The sequence below is a fragment of the Mesocricetus auratus genome, unplaced genomic scaffold, assembly GCF_017639785.1.
Source record: "Mesocricetus auratus isolate SY011 unplaced genomic scaffold, BCM_Maur_2.0 Super-Scaffold_100003, whole genome shotgun sequence".
In the NCBI taxonomy this organism is placed as follows: Eukaryota; Metazoa; Chordata; class Mammalia; order Rodentia; family Cricetidae; genus Mesocricetus; species Mesocricetus auratus.
The window spans coordinates 57,303,419-57,325,843 of record NW_024429188.1 but is presented as its reverse complement, the minus strand read 5'-3'; the positions used below and the strand labels follow the sequence as shown (position 1 = coordinate 57,325,843).

Sequence of the window (22,425 nt, the reverse complement as noted above, 5' to 3'; positions counted from 1 at the left end):
TGCGTGATTGGCTAAATAAAGAGCTGAACAACCAAAAGCTAGGCAGGAGAAATGATAGGTGGGGCTGGCAGTCAGAGAGAATAAATACAACGAGAAATCTGAGAAGATTGAGGAGTGAGGGGTAGGGAGGAGGTCTCCAGTCTGTCTAGCTTTAGTTCACTGTATGAAAGTACTGTATTTTTCACTGTTATTAATCATTTTGCACTTCAAACATTCTGCTGTAAATAAAAATGGCTGACTCTGAATAGTTTAAAAGCAGTTCTTGCAAGTCATTCAAATCTGTCATTAGATATGAATTGTATTAATTCTGCTTTTATAATCTAACTTTTAGGTAACTTATTAAGGACATTAGTCATTTAGTAATGTAGTTCTAATTCTACTAAAGATGAAATTGGCCATTACTATAAAAGAAATAACTTTGAGAATTAGGATCTCATTAAGAATTTCTAAAACTTGTAGCACAAAATGTTAACCTACACATGTACTTTGAACTAACTTAAACATATTGTCAATGTATTGTGTTCAGAATATCTAAACATTTCAAACCACTCTGGGAACTCAGAGAGAAGCCATTAATTTTGTTTTCATTTACCTGTTATCTCAAATGTCTACTTGTTTTCTATGAAGGTTAGTAGACTGAGTTCTTCAGATGCTAGCAGCTGTTTTCCACTTAGACTTTAATTTTTAGTTTACATCATGTTTTAATTATTAAATATCTATTAAATGGTTCAATAAAAAAGGTACAAATGTTTAAACGATGTATGCTGAACCTGGGTTGGTTGTTTTAGTTGACTTATGATTGATAGAAAAGTGTAATTTCTTTAAAGTACATTTTGTTAACTATATGAATGAAAAGCACCCATGTTGTTTTAACAATTGTTGTTTTCAATGGGAATATATGAACACAGAAGTAATAAATCAGGGAAATAGGGAACATCAATTGTCTAAGTGAAGGCAATCACTCTTACAGAAAATACTCTGCTTTAGAAGGCGCATAAAATTATTTCTAAAGCTATTCAAAATTTACTGTGAAGTCTGCTCATCTGCAGTGAAAATATTTCAATTGTTTGTAAGTATTTCAATTGTCTAGTCCTGGTATAAACATTAAAAAATATGCCAGGTATAGTATTTATCTGGATATACAGTCCATGGAAAGCTCATTTTGTTATCATTTTTACAGAAATCAATGTCTTGCACTTGGAAAATTGTTTTTAATAAAAATGCAATCTATTTTTGTAAATATATTTCCTCTTGTCACAATTAGTTAGAAAAATAGTTCTTAAATGCCACCATTTTATCCACAAAATAACCTCTATTCCAGTTTCCATATCCAACTAAGAAAAATAATTTTAATCCACGCTCAATAACCTAACACTAAAAATTACAAGAGAGAATGAATTTGAAATGTATGTTTATGTAAACTTACCTTAAATAACTGATTCACAGCACCTGATGATATAGCAAACTTCACAACATCTGGTAGCTCAGCTTCCACTGTAACATCAAAGCCAGGGAGTGGAATATTTTGATTGGAAAGAATATCGAAAGGAGAGGGATCCTTGATGCCAATCGGATTCTGGACCCTAGAAAAACCTCTTAAAAAGCCAGATTCTTTGGCATCAAGGGCATCCACTGACCCAGTGGCATACTTAGAAGTATCAGAGTACTTGTATCCAGTGGAGTGTTGGAACTGAGCACCAATATTTTGGTTATCAAAAATTATATAAGCTCTACAAAGTTCAAGTGGATCATGAAATTCAGAGGTTATCAAAACATCAGAATAAGAAGTATGGTCTGTGTCAGCAATAAAATTTGAGTTAGTTCCATAAACAATTTTAAAAATAGATGATATGGAACTGGTTTTTAATTCAGTATCCGAGACAGTGTTAATATTGTTGGTACTAGGAGAATTATGAGCATTCTGAATATTTTTGACGATAATGTTAAAACAATTAAAATGACTAAATCTAGGGAAATGTTTATTTTCAGGAGCATAGTTTTTTCCAGCAGTAAACTGAGAGTTAATAGCATTAGTACAGCTGGTGATGTTGCTAGTATCATTGGCATTGATAACGCTAAGTGTAAACCTGGGTCTAGTAGCATATTTCTTTCTGACAAAATAGTTTGGGTTGATTAGAAAACTTGACCTTACTTTGTATGTAAACCCTGTGACACCAGTAAGGTCTGAATAATATTTTAGGGCAGTTGTATGTTTGTGAATGGCAGTGCTAGTAGATTCTGTGCCATAAGTAGGGTCAAAAATACGGTTAGGATTCACAACATTGTGACCAGTAGCATCACTGAAGTTGGTAGTATAGTTAAACTCAAGATCTTGTAGGAGTCCATGGCTGTTTGAGGGGCTGGAATTGTTGTTGGCATCAGTTTTATTTTTGGTGTAGTCAAGACTATTGGAATTTGGAATAATATTCTCAGAACAAATATTGTTTCCTTGTCCAGTGTCATTTCTAGGGACGACAACATCATTTTTGGAAAGAGAAATATAGTCCAGCATGGTTCTATTTTTGTTTCCAGAGGCAGAGTTTGGATTTGTGCTACCCTTGGTGTCAACATTATTTTGCTGATTGAAATCTTCTGCCAGATCAGAAGCACTGTCTAAATCAGTGCTATATTTCAAGTTAACATCACTGTTGGAGGCATTATCAATGGCAGGGTAAGATTCATTGTTGTGATCAGTTACATTTTTAGAGTCACCATCATTGCTGGAATCAGGTCCATTTGTAGGCCCAGAAGCACCACTAGGGTCAGACCCAGTATTGCTATCAGTATTATTTTCAGAGTTCCCATCTTTAGGATCACTGCCATCAGGGTCAGATTTGTCTTTGGGATCTTTCTTATCTTTGTTGTTGTCTTCATCTTCAGTGTCTGTTTCATCTTCAGCATCTGCTTCATCTTCAGTATTTGTCTCATATTCTTGGTCTGTCTCATCCTTGGAAAGAAGTTCCTCTTCAACATCAGTCTCATCTTTGATATTTCTAGCACTGATAATTTTAATAAGGCTTTCATCTGGATTATCTTTATTTTGAGGTTGGGCAATAAGGTTGAACTTGCTTTCACTTTCAGACAATCTTACTGGTGTTGACATTTTGTGGCTATACGTACTATATTGGCCCATTATTTTTTCAGATTTTATAGGCAGGGTGTTAGTACCAGAACTCTTAAGATTTCGGAGAGCTGAACAACTTTCACAATGTAAATAAGAGGTGGAATCCACAGAATGTCTGAAATATTCCCTGTGCAGAGAGCAGCGGATGCCCACACGATGCTTAGGATCCAGGGATCGAGATAAAGGGCTATGTCGAGCAGTCTTGAAGTGTTTAACAGTTTTAGCTCTCAGAGAATATTTAGAATCGGAGGAAATCTGGCTATGTAAAGGAGAGTCGGAGTCAGAATCATCAGAATTCGTGGGGCATTTATGAAAAGAAGAGTTACTAATTTCCATAAAACATCTGGCACATTTTTTAGTTTCCACATCCAAAGAAAATGTAATACTTCTTCGTGTCTTCTGTCTTGTGGCAGACTTAAGACTCTTAGAATTTGGGCTGCCAACACGTGATGATACATTAGAGGTGGAAGACTCAGAACTTGGAGGAATAGGAGTAATTTGATACCTAAAATTCTCATAACCATGGGCATATCTATACTCCCTGCAATGGCGCTTATAGACAGATATTTTCTGGCTGGCTTTTCTGTGATACTTTTCATCTGTGAATGTGTGAGAGTCTGGAGAAAAGCTATAGCTGAGCTTTTCCTTTATTTTTTCCTGTGAGAGTTGTTTGTCACTGAGACTTGAAGATGCCTCTTTGAGTCTCACAGTTTTGTCTTCACTCTTGTAGCTTGTTAACTGAGTTCTGCAAACTAAGAGACAAGAATAGAATATGATCAAGAACAGGCAAATATATAATGAATATAACTTTAATGTTCACATTACAATAAAATATGTGCAAACAAAGTATAATTTCCTTCAAAGTATTTTTGTGAGTTTTATTTGATTTTTCAAGGGGAGGCCATGACCCTAAATTTTCTGTTCAATTAAATGTCATTTTCAGCTTTTTAAAACATAAATGAAACATGGTCATTTACTTGAGATAGTCATTTTCTTCAAGTTGACAGAGCTTACTCTTAAGGAAAGAAATCATTATATAAGAATTCAGAAAGCACTGTAACAAATATAAAAATACAGCTTTAAAAATTTGTTATGATAAATCAATCTACATTGTTTCACTGCATTTCTAGGAATATTAAGATCTTCATTTGTTTCTGGCTATACCATTTATAGTGTTTAAAACCTCCATGTTTAGAGAGAAAAACATCCTGGTGTTTGATGTATATTCTGGTATGAAAGTTAATAGCAAAGATATCTTCTGTAGCTATCAAAAACTCAATGTTGTATCATGCTGGATGTATAGATATTTACTGATATCTTAGCTTTAAAATTGAACCAAAATTATTGAATTTCATTACAGATAATCTTGTCATCAAGGTACATAGGCAGGTACATGACTGAATTTTAAAGACAAATATAAATATATTTTTGACATTCCCACCAGGTTTCAAAACACACACACACACACACACACACACACACACACACACACACACACACACACACACACTTCAAGACTGGGTTTCTCTATGTAGTTTTGAAGCCTATTCTGGAATTTGCTCTGTAGACCAGGCTGAGATTGAACTCACAGAGATCTCTCTGCCTCTTCATCCTTGGTGCTAGGATTAAAGGCATGTGCCATCACCACCCAGCCTTCAAGTATATTTTTATGCCTAAACATGAGATCATATTTTGGAAACAGTTTATGAATATTGAATGGTAATGTCCATTTAGAAATTGGCAATAAATTCTTACAAAGACATAAGCTTTCTCATCAAATTTCCCTTATCACAAGAGTCTATAAGAAATGGTTATAAAAGTTTTACTCTTTTTTGGTATTTATAAAAGTTGCCCCATCAAGAAGGTACACTATGAAAGATATTCACTAGGATAAGGTATGTATGATTTATATATAATAAAATATTTATTTCTGGACTTCCAAGATTTTATTTTTCATATCATAAAATCTTTGTAATATTTTTATTGTTGTTTGGTTACTCTTCACTAATTGTTTTCTTTATATAATTTTTGGTATTTTTATTATTTACAAATTATTAGTAATCAACTAAATGTATCACTATTTCAAAACCATTTGCTAGCTAGCCATCAAGTAGAATTTAGATACAGAGATGAATATGTACAAATTCTTCCCGTATTTAAGAATATGATGGATATACTATGGATATAAGCACTACTATGTTAACACACAAATCTATCACTGAGCAAGGAATTTCAAGAATTATTTTACAAAAACTAAGTATTAAAAAAACTTATTTTGTGTGTAAATGTAGCATGCATGTGTGTACTCATCCACACATGTTTATCAACACATGTTTATTTGTATGTATGGGTCATGTGTTACACAATGCTTGAAACAGTGTCTCTCTTATTTACTGCTGCATGTGTCAGTGAAGCTTGTATTCAAGTGTACAGTGACTTTTCTTTCTCTGGCTCTCACCTTTTTTGGGTGTAGTGGGATTAAAGATAAACATTCCCCTTGTCAGTATTCTTTTGGTTGTAGTGGGATTAAAGATAATCACTGCCCTTTTCAGCTTTTACTTAGGTTTTGGGGACCTGAAATCAGTTGTCAGGCCTCAGAAATCTCTGGGGCTTTGGGTAGTAGACTAGTGTTCACCATGGCATACAATGAACTTTGGGAGCCCATTCTACATGGAGGGATGCTCTCTCAGGCCAGACACATGGGGAAGGGCCTAGGCCCTTCCCTGGATGAAATGACAGACTCTGGAGACTCCCCCAAAGAAGGCCTTACCATTCCTGGGAACTTATGTGAGGTTTGGGCTGGGGGTGGGGGATGGGGGGCTCCTGGAGGGAGAAATGGGGAGCCAGGATAGACATTTGAAGCATGAATGTTTCTAATTTAAATATTAAATATACATATAAAAAAGAAACTTCGGCACTTGAAAAAAAACTACTGTACATATATGGAGCTTGAACAGAAGTACCACATGGGTGAAAAATACTGCTTCTCAAATAATATATTGGGCTTAATGAAAAACAATTTTGTAATGAGGACATGTAGTTAGTAGGGAGATGTGTTAGAGTAATTGAATGGGGAGATGGGTATGATCAAGATACATTATATACATGTATGATATTTTCAAAAAAAAGAAGTAGGAAAATGTAACTGCAATGCTTAGGAAAAAATGAGTGCACTTTAAAAGGAACATTTCTGTTTTTTACTATAACTATCTGGACTGGTGAAACACACTGGGAGAAGTGGCTTAGGCTTGATGGTAGCAAGAGGGAGTACTTGTCAAGAAGAAGGGATTTCACAAAACACCAAGCTTGTCACACCACCACGAAGGACAGACCAGAGTCAAGGAAATATTAAGTCAATTATGGGTATGGACCTTGACCAGGACTTAGTTATGCATACCTCTTACCTTGTATTTACAACTTAACCCTTATGTCAAGATGCCAAATATGGACTTGGTAGTTGTTTCACTGCATTTTTTGTCACATTGACTAAATCTCCTTTGTCTGTTCTTCACTATTATTTAGATTCTTTTAATAAGTATTGATGACAGGTGGCTGAACCTAGATTGTTAGGGCTTCCAGGGGCACAGGCTCTCATCATAACTATGGCAACAATACTAAGATGGACTCTTTGGGAGGTTGTTAGATTAGATAAAAACATTCAAGTGAAAACTGCTGGTTTGAATCCTAGTCGATTCATAAGATAAGTAAAAGAAATCAAAGAATACACAGGAGATTACGTCTTTCATGTTTCTTGTTATTTGTTTCCCTGTATTTCCTTAGGACTCTGCTAAATAGAATGCCATCACATACTTGCTTCACATACTGCATTATAGTACCATAAATAAATTAATACATCAAATCATATCTTAATTGTTATCATTAAAGCAGCTGCCTGTCCACTTGTTTTATTTTCAGAATTTCTATGAAGTTGTAATGTTAATTCTGCAAATTCTAAATTAACTGCTACTACAGTTAAAATATAGTCAATTTGGATGATAAAATGATACGAATATATTAAATAATACTTATTTATAGTGCTAAAATGATAATCCAGGTCAGAAAAAGAATAAAAGAAATAGGACACAATTCCATTGGTTTTCTTACTGAGGAATAATTTGAAATATAAATGGATTGAATATACACACTTGAGTGAGTGATTAGAACCAATCATTTTTGCTTCTATTATTTTAATCTATAAATATATTTCAAGAAGGAAAGAAAATGTGCAGGCAATTTCTAGATGTAGATAAAATTGAAGTGTTTTAACTTTTTTCAAATAAACACTTGTTATATCAGATGTCTACTCATAACTTCTGATGATTTTACCACTCTGTAAATATTTTTGGGTAAGTCCATTTGAACTCTAAAAAACGAAGATAAAAATGATTTAATGGGTTTTTGTCACTGCGACTTAGAAATAATCTGACTCTGCTTTCTTGGCTTTGCTTTTCTAAAAGAAAGCTACTGACTTATTTTGTTTTGGCTTTTTATTATTGATTTCATATGACCTTATAGCCTACACCTGAATCTAATAGACCTGCTATCTCGGACCTAACAGTAAGCTGTATCAAACAGCAATCACTCTTTTCAATAAAAAAGAATTCAGATTGTATTGTTTTGGATTTTTATTATTGATTTCATATGACCTTATAGCCTACACCTGAATCTAATAGACCTGCTATCTCAGACCTAACAGTAAGCTGTATCAAACAGCAATCACTCTTTTCAATAAAAAAGAATTCAGATTGTATTTCAGAATTTACACACTCCTGTTTCACAGACTCTCTGTCAGCCAGTGGAAGTGCAGACTGGCTCTATCCTGATCCATGCCTAAAATCCATATATAAGTGAGTACACACCATGTTTGTCTTTTTGTGACTGGATCCTAAGAGATATGCATGCTACCCAAGAGAAGAGGAATGAGGCAAGATCCTCTGAACAGATGGGGAACATGGCGAGGGGTGGGGGGGGGAGTGGGAGCTGGGAAGAAGAGAGGGGGAGAAGAGGAAGAGAGAGTAAGTCATGGGGGAACAGGAAGGTTGAGTGGGGGGGGAGTAGAATAGGGGGAAGAGGGAATCATAGGTTAGAAGACAGATCAGGCACCATTGTGACCTCTAGTGATCTAAAGGGATGACACCAATTGGCAAGCTAAGCAATAGTGGAGAGACCACCTCGAATGCCCATTCCTGATAATGAACTTGATGTCTATAACCATCCTGGAGCCTTCATCCAATGACTGATGGAAGCAGAGGCAAACACCCAGTTAAACACTGAACTGAACCCAAGGAACCCAGTGACAGAAAGAGGAGCGATGAGCAAATTGGCAAAGAATGGGCTGGCAAAAACAGCATAGACAGCTGATCTGAACAGGGGAGAGCTCTTGGACCCTAGACTGACAGCTGGGAGGCCAGCATGGGACTGATCCAGACCCTCTGAATGTGAGAGTCAGTGAGGAAGCCTGGGCATCCCATGGGGCCCTGAGCAGTGGATCAGTGTTTATCCCTGGAATACAAACAGACATTGTATGTCCATAACACAAAGAGGGATGCTCTCTCAGCCTGGACTATTAGGGGAGTGCCTGGACCCTATCCTGAGTGAAATGACAGACTCTAGATATCCCCTATGTGGAAGGAATTGGCAATAGGGTGGGAGGCTGGGGGAGAGATGGTGGGGGGGGTGCGGGAGGAGGGGAGGGAGAGGGAACTGGGATTGACATGTAAAACAAGCTATTTAAAATTAAAATAAAATGCAAAAAAAAAAGAATTTACACACTCCTACATGTATCCACAAACTCAAAAAAACCTCATGATCAAGTACTTCACTGTTTCTGTCTCATGCGTAAATGCATACAGGAAAGGGTTTGTTTGTTAATTAGTTTGAAAACAAGAAGCTAATAACCTTTATATTTGTAACACAGAGACTGGTTGCATTCCTAACTTGCAATTCTTCGCCATCCTGTACATTGAGGGAGAGCATATCACAAGGAGTGTAATCACTCCTGACATACTGTACTTCGGATCATCTCTAGGGCATGGCTCACTGCTGTTGCCTTGTATCCAATTTCAATATTATCATGGTTCATAACAATGCACTAAGAGCCTGATTTTCTTTATTTATCTACTACCCTGACATTTTAATACAGAAATTTGATTACTAAATGCAGCTATCCTAGAAAAGAATTGATTTTTTTATAGGCTGACCATCAGATCATACCATGAATAGTAAAATATCATGTAAAGCCATTTTTAAAGATTTGTGACTTGTATTTCTGGTTAAGTTTATACAAATATTCTACAAAAATGCTTTTGTTACATTTGCATACAACTCAGTTGAGACAAGAAGTCTTGGTAAAGTATCAGATAACAAAAAATAAAACAGACATTGCTGATGGCATACACTAATATTATTCCAACAGATTATAAGCCCTACAAATTTGGGCATGGACTTCTAAACAATAATTAATGATCTTTGCTTTTTACAATTGTTTCTGTTCCTTTCTTTCCCTTTCTGTAGGAAAATATTCTTGGCTGATGGTTCAAGGTGCTCTAAGTTCTTTGAATTTAATTGACTGATGGGCCTAAAATCACAACAGGCAGCAATGAATATAAAATGGTAGGGGATAGCTTTAATTCCAAGTATATGGTGATCAAACAAAGATACCTGGAACTGTCAGCATTTAGGCTGCTAAAAACAGACTGAAAACAGACATAACTGACTTAACTGGACTTTTTGTACCTTCCAATCCACGTCCTATATCCTCTAGCTTTCTCTTCCAACTTTATGTGCTTTATTTATCTTTTAAATTTAATACCCTCTGAGTCTACTTAGTACTCCCTATGTGTATGTCTGTGGATCCATCTACTGGAGCATAGGTAGCCTTTCTAATATATAATTCTGAGTTTGTATGTACAACTGTGACCTTGTGTTAGGCTTTTATGGTTGTATTACAGATAGCTACTCCCTCTGGCTTTTATATTTTTTCATCCCTTCTTCTGTAATGACATAAAATCCCATTTGGAGATATGCATATCACAGTCTCTTATTCTCTGCACATTAACTGGTTGTGAGTTTTTGTCATCTGCTGAAAAAAGAAGTTACTCTGAGGGGCTAAGAGATTCAATAATCAATGGGTTTAAAGATAAGAACATAGAGGCCAGTTTAATACAATAATACCGTATCAATTTAGCCTAATAATAGTATTAGGGCCTATGACCTATCCAGCCACTGATTTTTTTTGCCCTAGTTAGTGGTACAGGAAGATTATAAAACCAACTTAGACAGAAAGTATACAAAGAAAAGTGGACACAAATCCACCAAAAAATTCTAACAGAACACAAGCAAAACAGCTGAATGAAATAAGTAAGTCAACAAAGGATAGGAAAATGGCATTCAATGGTTACTGAAGAATAAATACCAAAGTAAAATACTGAAAATGGAAAATTTAATAAATCAAACAAAAGTTTAGTATAAACCTCACAAAAAGAATGGATCAGAAAAAAGTCAGACTATCAGGGAATGAAGACAAGTTAGAGGAATTGGAATACTCAATCAAAGACAAAGATAAATGAAAAAATATCTATCAACAAAATTTATGCAACCTTGGGGACACTATGAAAAGAAAAAAATCCATGAATTTTGAGGAGGCTAATATAAATTCAAGTAGAAGAAAAATGTAAAACTAAGAGGAGACAGTTGGGACAGTTTGGGGTTTAAAGTAGACTGAAAAGAAACTGGTGTGACAATAGATGTATGGCCTGACAACATAAAGAGTCTCATTCCTCAGCAGATTAAGACCCTACTAATCACTCAATTCCATGTTTTTTAGAGACAAAAATACAAAACAGTAAAGAGGGAAATGATATGGTGCAAAGCTACAGGAGAACCAAATTAGTCTGATAAAGTGACCCTAGGTAAATATGGGGAAATAGAAGTGAAAGGGGGAGTGATGGGGGAAGTCCTATATATATGTCAATAAAGCACTGTTGGGCCATTGGGGAACCAAGATAGGTGGGACTAGGAGTCCAGGAGAACTCTGGGAAGGAGAAACACAGAGAGGCAAGATGTAACGCCATGGGGTAAGAAGCCCGGAACTATTCTCCAGTAAGAGAAATACTTAGATTAACAATTATGGGGTAATTACTTAAGTAAAAGCTAGCCAGTAAGAAACAAGCAAGGCCAACAGCTTCATAATTAATATAGCCTCCTGTGTGTTTATTTGGGACTGATGCGGCACTAGAACCAGGCTGGCGGGAAGGCTTCTTTCAAAGAAAAAGGCTTCCCTTTACAGGGGAGAGCTGAGGATGAGGATGTAGGATATGAAAACTTGCTGGTTTCAGACTCCAGATTCTCCATGTTCCTTTTTGTCTTCAAGAAGCTCGTGTCACTCCTATGCACTGCACTGCCACAAGTAGTGCTGTTCTCTTTTGTGTGTCTCTCTTTAGAAGATCAGTTTACAGATGCTGGATCAGTCTGTGGGCCCTGCTCCAATGGTAGAACCCAAGAACGGGGTCATACTTTTGTGCGTTTCATTAGGAATTCATTGTGATTGTTGTCTCTGTCCCTAGGTAATCATTTGCAATATCTGGCACATTGCTTAGATACAATATGATAGCGCTCATCATGTCTGTACCTCACTTAGTACTATCCAGTCCCAATTTACCCCCTCTCTTTTAGCACTACTCTGATGACAAAATATCATCATAGAGATCTATGGCAGTTACTCTGAGTGCGGTTCACAGAGGGTCTTTCTGGTGTAGTAAAGTACCCATACAGAAGCATTTTTAAAAATGATATGTGGTATTGTTACAATGATAAGCAGGTAAATCAATAGCAAAATTACAATCTAGACATAAAATTGATTAATTTAAACTGACTTCTACAAAGGTGTCCAGAACATTCCATGCAGAAAAAATAATCTTATTAACAAATGATAATGGGATAAAGTATGGCCACTTGAAAAAGAATGAAAGGCTCCTTTACATCACACTATACAAAAAATCCCAAAATACACTAATCAGCTAAATGTAAGATCCGATCCTATGAAGCTCTTCGAAAAAAATAGGTGGAAAACTTTACAATCTTGAAAGTGGAAAAGTATTATTATGTATGAGATCCAAAATATAAGTTACAAAAAGGAGTCAGACATTGGTGACACACGACTTTATTCCCAACACTCGGGAGGCAGAGGCAGGCAGATCTCTGTAACTTTGAGGCCAGCCTGGTTTACAGAGTGAGTGCCAGGATAGGCTCCAAAGCCACACAGAGAAACCCTGTCTCAAAAAACCAAAATAAATAGATAGATAAAAAAGGAATAAAAAGAAAAACTGGTATTAATCATAGATATGAAAATAGATATATCATAATATTTCATCAAATTAAAATTGCATTTTGATGCCAAGAAAATATAGTTGACACTAAAGAAAAAAGTATTATGAAGTCATACACCTAATGTATATTCATACTTTTAAAAAATAATTTTTTGGGCCGGGCGGTGGTGGCGCATGCCTTTAATCCCAGCACTCGGGAGGCAGAGGCAGGCGGATCTCTGTGAGTTTGAGGCTGGGCTGGACCGATAGCCTCCAAAACAATACAGAGAAACCCTGTCTCGTAAAAACCAAAAAAAAATTTTTTTGGAGTGGGCCAATTCATAACCCTGGGTCTGGATAGTTGCAGAGTTGATCAGCCTGGAAGCTCTAGCTCTCCCTTGTCCTCACCACCTGGGTGAGCTCTCCAGCATTGCCCTGGCAGGGTGAGTTCTTGTGCTTTCATGTCCTCAGGGTTGGCTCTCCCACATGCACACCTTCAGGGCCAACTCTACTGTATTGCCCAGTCAAGGTGTAGGGGTCACTCTCCTAAGTGCTAAAGCTGATGAGGGGCAGGGCCAGCTCTCCCACCTGCCACAGGCAGAAAGGTGTGGTCTGGAACATTTGCCCCTGACCACACCACCATATGGCAGATGAAGGGAGTATGGTTGAAAATACAAACAATAAATAAAAAGGAAGCTAAAATATATGAATGATTTTAGGGGGATTATATTTGTATAATTTCCTTCTTTCCTAAAAATCTCCCATGTATTCCTCCTTTTCAAGTTCCTGGCCTCTTTATTCTTAAACTGTAGTTATATACATGTATTTGTGTGTGCGTGCGTGCATGCATGTGTGTGTGTGTGTATGTGATAAATACAACCTGCTCAGTCTCTATAATATTATTTGTATATATAAATTAACATTGGAAACAGTATATAACTTTGGGACAGTTAGTTTAACAACAAATAATAGATTTCTATGTAATTTGACTTCTAGACATATTGCTGGCAAGAAATGAAACATATGCCCTCATAGAATCTTTTGAAAACACTTAAGAGTAACCTTATTCATTGTATCCGAGCTTGAATGAATATAAACACCCATCAATTTATAGGTCTATATATAAAATATGATAATGCCTAATATGGAATGATACACACTATAATAAAGTAAGCTTGAAGTAATTATACTTATTAAATGAATGTAGTGATAAAGTGGCACTCATCATATGATTCAAATAATATGAAATAAGTAAAATAGGGAAATTGACAGAAAGTTGATTAGTTGTTTCTGAGGGAAGATACATAGGTAGTATTTGCAGAGTTGTCACTGCACTGCTAATATACAGTTGCATATATTTGTGAATATATTAGAAATCACTGAGTTTCATACTATTGGGTGAATTGCATCCTAAACCATTAAAAGGACATTGTTAGGTATGGGGAATCTCATCAGCATTTCAGGAAAATACCACACATGTCGCCAAAAATTGATCCTTGCTTGATTATGTACATAATTACACATAATGCAGCTAGAACTTACTTCATGTGCCATTTTGTTGTGTTGCTTTTACATTGCAGTAAATCACAGAATTATGTATTATTATGTATTATAGTATCTTATAACCAGTCTAACACTTAAGAGTCTGAATTTATTTTCCCAAATATTAACAGATAACTTGATAAAATTCTTAGACAATGTCTACTGAATATACGTACATCTGTTATCTTTTTGATGTACAGACTTATGCTCTTCATTTTTCTTTTCCTGGCCAAGCTTTGGAGTCAGGGTAACAGGCCTCCAAAAACCTAGAATCATATTAAACAGACTCAGTTACTTTCCAATTACTAATAAAATGATATTTTTCAAAAGAATGTTTACCACATAATTACACAATAAAAATCTTATTTGATGCTGTAATATCGTTTTCAAATATACTTATTTATAATTGTACTCTTATTCCCAAATTCCATGATTCTTACTAAAACCATATTAAAATGAAGTTTAAAACAAATGTCATATACCACTTAGTCATAACCTTCTAGTTCTTCTAACACAGTACTATGAAACCACTAAGATATCTTCTGTCTCTATAGATTTATACTATAGGGCACTTTAAATACACGGGAAGGTGCAACATGTGGTTCTTTCTGATTAGTTGCTTGTACTCAGAATAATGTCTTCCAGGTTTACCTATAACATACCAAAAAATGAACATTGTCTTTTTTGTATTGCTAAATAACATCCACTGTGTAGATATGCAACATTTAACTTATCCACTCATTATTTGCTGAGCATGTGAGCAGTCTCCACATTTTAGCTATAATGAACAATGCTGCTACAAAGTTTCCTCTTGGGCGAAGAAAGTGTTCTGTAATTGTATGGAATTGATGTTTAAACAAGTTTGTGAATACCCTGCAAACTAGTTTTACAGATTTTATGAATTTGTCTTATTTCTTCAAAACAGTTATATTCCTACTCTATGAATTTTGTCTTATTTCTTCAAAACAGTTATATTCCTACTCTATGAATTTTGTAATTGCTGTTTCTCTTTTAGGAATACTCATCCTCAGATGTTACCAGTTTCCTTCAAGTCTATTCTCATTCACTTTCTCACTGTGCTTTTCTCTTGACACATATATGGTATGAATTTAAATGTCCTATATATGCAACTCTCTCTCTCTCTCTCTCTCTCTCTCTCCTCTCTCTCATTAAAGCACATGCTACCTCTAAGAAGAAAAAATAAATTTTAAAATGTTATGGCATGTATAACTTTATGTAACAGCTAAAAATATAGTCAGCTTTAAAAACTTTGTAGCAAGTTCATAATAACAGAGTGACTAGTTGGCTAAAATGTCCCATCTACTTAGTATGCATAGTCACAGAATTAAAGGAACTCCATTTTGGGAGTTAGAGATACAGCCAACTCTTTTACTTACATCTATTTATTGTTATAAAGAGAATTTGATAAAGGATGCCTTTGTTTTATTGCTCATTTGGAAATGAAGAGGACATGTATAGCACAAAGAGCAGTTCTTTATCTGTATTACAGACATTTTATTTATATAACAAAACTGAGCAAATTTTATCAGCAGACATTTTGTTAAAGAAGGCATATAAGAACACTTCCCTTATACTTAGAAAATTTAATTGTAGGTTTAAAATTGCATCCAGAGTATTGGTTTATATTTTAATATATAATATGAACGCATGAGTGAGGAATCCCAGATACTCCCCCAAAATCTGTCTTTTTAAATTTTAAATATTTTATTTATTTTACACAGCAACCGGTTTCCTCTCCTTCCTCTCCTTCCATTCCCTCACCTCATTTCTGCCCCCCCAAACCACTCCTCAGAAATGATAAGGCCTCCCATGGGGAGTCAACAAAGCCTGGCATCTCAAGTTGAAATAGGACCAAGCTCCTCCTGCCTGCATCAAGGCTGAGCAAGGCATCCCACAATAGGGAATGGGCTCTAAAAAGTCAGCTCATGCACCATGGGCAGATCCTAGTCCCACTTCTAGGGGCTCCAAAAACAGAGGAAGCTATACAACTGTCACCCACATGCAGAGGGCCTAGGTCAATCCCATATAAGCTCCCTAGCTGTCAGTCTAGAGTCCTGAGCTCCCAGGAGCTCAGATCAGCTGTTCTTGTGGGTTTCCCTGTTAGGATCTTGACCCCTCTTGATCATATAATCCCTATTCCCTTTCTTTGACCAGATTTCAGGAGCTTGGCCCAGTGCCTGACTGTGGATCTCAGGTGCATGGTATCTTAAACAAGTAAACTGAAAAGCCTATTATTTTCAGAATAAGCTGAGCAATAATAAATAGTGATTAATCATTCAACTGGGAACAGGCAGTACAAATTCTGCATGATATTTGTAAAATCAAAGGACACTTTCTCAAACTCCAAAATTTATATAGATTTCTAGACCATAAGGGTTGATAGTTTTACTTGTGACTTTGTAGATTAAGTTATTTATGTATGAAGCAAAGCAGGAAGTATACTGAGAAATGATTATGTTTAGAGACGACTTTAATAATATGTCACATTTCCTAAATGTAATCATATATTTTAATGCCCACTTTGGTAATAATTTAAAAAACTATTGATATATTGTTATTAATGTGATTTACATAATAAGAACACTTAGTAAAAATTTAGACCAATATTTCAAAGTGTTTCTATCTTCTGATTAGACAAATACCATTGCATGCTTTATGTGGCTTACTATGAAATTTGATAATTCTATCCAAATTCAAATATTAAGCGAAAGTATATTTAAGTGATTAGTTTCAGGGCAAATAATATTTTCTCAGTGAGGCGGTTTGGATGAAAATGACCCCCACAGGATCATATGTTTTAATACTTGTTCTCCAGTTAGAAGAAATATTTGAGAAAGATTATGAATTGTGGCCTTGTTGGGGTAAGTTTGCATTTCTAGAGCATGTGTGTTATTGCAGGTAGGATTTGAGGTTTCAAAAGCCCATGCCAGGCCAGTTTCGCTCTCTCTCTCTCTACATGCAAACTTTGGATCAGATCTGAGTTCTCAGCTACTGATCAAGCAACATGTCTGCCTGCCTGCAGCCATGCTTCCCACCATGATAATGGATTAACTTCCTTAAACAGTTAAGTAAATCTCCATTAAATGCTTCCTTTTATAATTTGCCTTGGTCATGGTCTTTTGTCATAGCAATAATAACCCTAACTAGGGTACACAATTATAAACTAAATTCACAGATACATTTGAAAAAATACTAGACTAGGAGTTTCTGTACTCTAGCTTGGTCAATAATTATCTATGTGGCCATTTAGGGAAGATGTCTACTTGAGCTTTATTTCTCAACATTTGTAGTATGCACATATATACTATATTATTATTACTGTTTATTTGGTGCATACTCATGTGTGCTTGCACATAGCTATGGGTGTTCACATATGTGCAGGCAGAAACACCTTTGCGTATGCATATTGGTGGAGGTCAGAGATCAACATCAGGTATCTTGCCTCAGAGTTTTTTATTTTTTTTAAACAGAGTCTCTCAATGGAAACTTGAGCTGTCTAATTAGCCGAGGTTGGCTGGCTGGACATTGAGTCCTAGGAATGTTGCCATCTCTACAATCCCAGCACTAGGATTAAAAGCACATGCTACCACATTCAATTTTTACAACTGTTTTGTAGAAAATCCATGATAAAAATGTTACAATACATGTATCATAATTATGCTTGTAAACTAAGACACTATATTCAGATAAAACTAAGTTAAAAGTACAAGACATATAACTTTAACTTATTGTTTTCATGGTGGTCAGTGGGAAATACCTCTTAGAGTTATCTAATAGTGCATCTTCATGGTCAGCAACATAAACACTAGAGCATGGGTTCACACCCTATTTTTTATTGTACTAGTTTGGTTACTTATTTGTACCTTACTTTCTTCTAGTATGGGAAGAAGTTAATACATTTGTATATGTAAAATCTTTGAGCTTTAGTAAACTAGTGCCACTGAATCAATATTAATTAGTACATGTAAAATATTTAGAGTAGTGCATAGTAATTCTATATACAGCACATATATTTGTTCTCAAGAGTCAATTAAATTTCTAGGGCAGTGGTTCTCAAATTTCCTAATTATTTTAACACAGTTCCTCATGTTGTGGTGACCCTCAACCACAAAATTATTTCTGTTATTACTTCATAAATGTAATTTCACGATTGTGATAAATTTTAATGTAAATGCCTGATATGCAGGATACCTGATATGCAATTCCTGTGAAAGGGTCATTTTCCCTGAAAGAGGTCATGACCCACAAGTTGCGAATGACTAGTCTAAGAGCTGGAGGATTATAATGATGTATTATGATAAAATAAACACAAGTTACAGATAAATGCAAATTATTCATTGAAATTATGGAACTTGAGGAAAACCTTTATGAGAGAAGAAAGGTAATTTAAATGCTGATGTATTTAGGCTTCTGTACTTATATCTCTTTACAATAACTAAACGGGGAAAATCTCCTTCTATTTATTCCAGAATGATGGGAGCTAAATTAAACATTGTGTTCTTAGGCCAGAATATACAGTATTTTTATAAACATTTTTAACTTTCCTCTTTTTTAAAATATAAGAGATAAAAATTTACCTAAAATAGGATAATATTCCCAATTTTGAAAATGAAATAAAAATCTGGAATGAGGGTGTTTAGTTTCTGAATTTCTTAGCAGTTTTCTTAAGTGGTTTCTGTCACAAATATACCAAAGTTACTGACATTTTGGGAAATGTTATGATGCTATTAATAAAATTTATAAGATATTTTCAAAGGCCACATACATTTTAGCTTACCTGGAGGACGATTTTCCTTTCTACGAGCACCAAGCCGGTGTGCTTCATTTTCTGAATCACGACAGTCAGACGCCATGAGATGTCCTTCTCTTTCCTTATCCATTTGAGACCGCTTATTGTCAAATCCCTTCTCTCTCTTTATGGGGTGTCTTTTACTTTCAGGGTCCCTTTGATCACTTTCATTGCCGGTTTTTTTCTGATATTTTTCAGAACTGGAGTCTACGTTATCTTTTTCAGTGACACTCTGAAATGTTTGAAGGTCACCCTGACATTTTCCAATGCTATACTGAGGCACTATAGACTTAAACTGATATTTTCCAGAGCTATCCCAGTGTCCACTATGACAAGAATCTAACTGTTTTCTTTTAGCATCTAACCATTCCTGCAGAGACTCAGATTTGTGAGCCACCTTGAGTCTTTCCAAGTTACAGGTACTTTTGCATGTTTCAGCCTTCTTCATGTGCTTCGCAGAATCAGAGGACATCACAGGGCTATCAGAGTCTGAGTTCAGTGTTCTTCTTTCAGACCAAGAATCCTTTGGGAACTTGTTCCTAGAAGTTTTTGTATCCATGAAATATTTCAGAGCTGCTGAGGCTAGCTCATGTCTTTCTGAATCTAAGTCTGTCTCACTTGTTTCAGAGTCAGAGTCCTCCATATATCTCTTAGATCTTCGCCTTTCTGTATTTTCCACCTCTATCAGATGTACTTTAGATATTGATGCTCTACCTTTTTCTGTGCTTAAGTCCACTACATAACTCTCAGAATCAGGAATCATCCAGAAACTTTCAGTATCCATCATTGTTTTCTCAGATGCCAATAGACGTTTAATAGAATCTGAAGCCATTTGACGTTTTTCTTCTTTCTTCCTTTCATTATCAGAGTCAGAGTCTCTTGCAGAGTCAGAATCTTCCAGTAACTTTATTGAGCCTGAAGGCACCCACTGTGTCAGAGATCCAGATTCCACCTGGCACTGTTCAATTCTCACTAGCTGTTGCCCGGTCTTAGTCAAGTCTTCAATAGAAACTGACTCCATTTGATCATTTTCTGCTTTTATCAGGTGTTTTCTAGAGTCTGAATCCCTAGGAGACTTTTCTGAATCAGAATACTGTTCTAACTCAAAATCTGACACAACGCCTCTGTCAGAGTCAGAATCAATCATACACCTTTCAGAACCAGAGTCCATAAGAGGAGTATCACTTTCAATAATTGTTAGGTCTTGGAAAGTTTTATAGTAAAAAAAACCCCCCAAAGTTTCAGATGCATTTGTATCAGAAATTTCTGTTTCAGATTTGCTTCCTTTATCATGTTCCAGTATAACTCCTCCTTCATCACTTCAAGAAAAACAAACATAAATACATGTTTAAATATTTACAACTTGGTACTAAGACATTATCTCTGTTGAAATTATTCTATAAGAAAATACTATGGAACATACAGTCCTATTTGTCGACTGCATAAAGCAAAAGACAACATTAAGGGTTTTATTTTTGCAAAAAAAGAATTAGTGTGCTTATTGTACACTCTTTCCTAACATTAACTATTTGCATCTTCTCATACATTAACTATTTTCCAAATGATCTAAAAGTATTTCCCTGAGTAGGATACTTCTTTCCTAATACGTCATGTTCTTTTCACTATCTAGTCAATATATCAGCAATTAGGGATTAAGTATCACATTTAAAGTGTACCACAAATTAAAAATAGAATATTTTTACATTCCAGTCCAGGTGAAAAAACATTTATAGATAGATATGATTTTTAGTGAGAGTTACCTTGGAGTGTCAACTCTTTGTGAAAATGAATAACTCTCAGAGACTCTTTGACTTGGAAGGGATGTATATTGAATGGGAGGTCCATATGATAAAACTGTTGTAGTTATTGGCTGAAAAAACAAATAAATCACAAAGTTATAGCCTTTTCAGTTAAAAACAAAACATAACACACTAAAGCATTTATACTGGAGAGAATATAAACTTGATTAGCTACAAACTTGTGCTTGAAAGGCTTTGTATGACCTTCCTGAGTAAAATCTCAGAATTAGTATTTAAATATAGACATGGTAGACACATTATAGGATGTTTTGTTCATTATCTATGTTCCTATGAACCAATTTCCACTCCTAAATACTAGAACAGTCATATGCAACCCAGTCTTTGGATTGCATATAACTAGCATTTGATTCAAATTAGAGTAACCGTATTCTATTTGTTAGAAATTTAGAGTTAGTATTCAGAAAAAAGTTTTCCCTGCTGGTTGTGTGAAAATGAGGGTATGCAATGTTATTCTTTGTTCTATTTTGTTCATATGCTTAGACAAGTATAGCAAACAACCTTTAGAGGAAGTAGATATAAGTAATTATATGCTTCTATAAAAAGAAAGATGGAAATATTTTCTATTATGTTCTTGATATTTTTTCAGTTCCTTATTTTCTCCTTAGCATTAACTCTATGTCCTGTCCTTGATTATTTTTAGGTGATAAAATATTACTGAATTAAGTCCCCCACCATTTGTCCATTTTTCCCACTGTTCATTTGAATCATAATGACTTTCTAAGAGAGCAGAATTGCAGCCAGTATTTTACTGAAAATCTGAAAGTAGAAAATGTATAACAAATGTGAATTTTAGACACATGGAAAATACAATCACAGGAAGAAAGTTGGAGAATGACCAAAATTAATTTGATTCAATTGAAGAGACTTCTTTCTTTAATGTAAATTAAAAAAAACATAATAAAATACACATACTATAATCTGTCATTTATGTATGATATAAGAAAATTTCCATATGTCTTATATTTCAGAATTGATAGTAATGCATAAAAGATTTGAAATCAGACTTCTCAGACTTCTCAGAAGATAAATGGAAGGCTTAAACAAGATACTTAGAATTTTTTAAATATAAATAATTATAAAATATACATGTTTGAAAATTAAAGACAACATTTACTTACAAGGTAATTAAACAAGAAAAATACTAAAATTTCCCCATGACAGGAGAAGCAGATAGCAAATGGCATTTATATTCTTCTAAACATCTATCTAAAAGTACAAAATCTCAGAACTCCTCTGACTCCTATTTTCAATCTGTATATTAAAGGTAATTAAACCCTGATTTTTCAATTGCTTGCTTTTGTTTTATTGGTTTTGTGTTATTGGTTCTTGTTCTGTTTTAAAATATTTTATTAGGCAAAAAAGTGACAAATTTTAAGTGACGTTTTCCTTTAAGTACTTTGACTATATTCACTGCATCACTCTCCTGTTGCATTTTCAAGTATTTTTCCAATTAGTCCCCCTTTACTTACATGTTATATACTTATGTGTGTATATTTTTCATGAAGAAAACATGATATTCGTGTGAGTCTGCATTATTTCACTTAATATGACTATTTCCATTTTCATCAATTTTACTACAAATGACACAGTTTCATTGTTCTCTGAGGATGAATGAAATTCCATTGTACATCTATACATTGTCTATTCATTTGATGATCAACACCTAGGTTGATTCTATAATTTGTATAGTGCTATAGTAAGCATGGTTGTTCAAATACTCTGTAATATGCTTACTTATTTTCCTCTAGATATACTTCCAAGAACGATGTGTCTGGAACATGTACCACTTCTAGGTTTAGGTATTTGCTTGAAACTGAGAAACTG

The 22,425-nt window shown here is 35.0% G+C and overlaps 1 protein-coding gene across 6 annotated transcripts in view; it reads right to left on the bottom strand.

Annotated features, from left to right (window-relative positions):
• LOC101831433 overlaps nt 1-22,425 on the bottom strand; it is a 317,754-nt gene that overhangs the window by 141,435 nt on the left and 153,894 nt on the right. For all 6 annotated transcript variants that reach the window (XM_040744340.1, XM_040744339.1, XM_040744342.1 and 3 more), the window contains 4 exons: nt 20,542-20,651; nt 18,770-20,100; nt 14,148-14,237; nt 1,427-3,876 (listed from right to left, as the gene is read on the bottom strand). In XM_040744340.1, the coding sequence (XP_040600274.1) occupies nt 1,427-3,876; nt 14,148-14,237; nt 18,770-20,100; nt 20,542-20,651 (3,981 nt within the window). The remainder of the gene's footprint in view (nt 1-1,426; nt 3,877-14,147; nt 14,238-18,769; nt 20,101-20,541; nt 20,652-22,425) is intronic.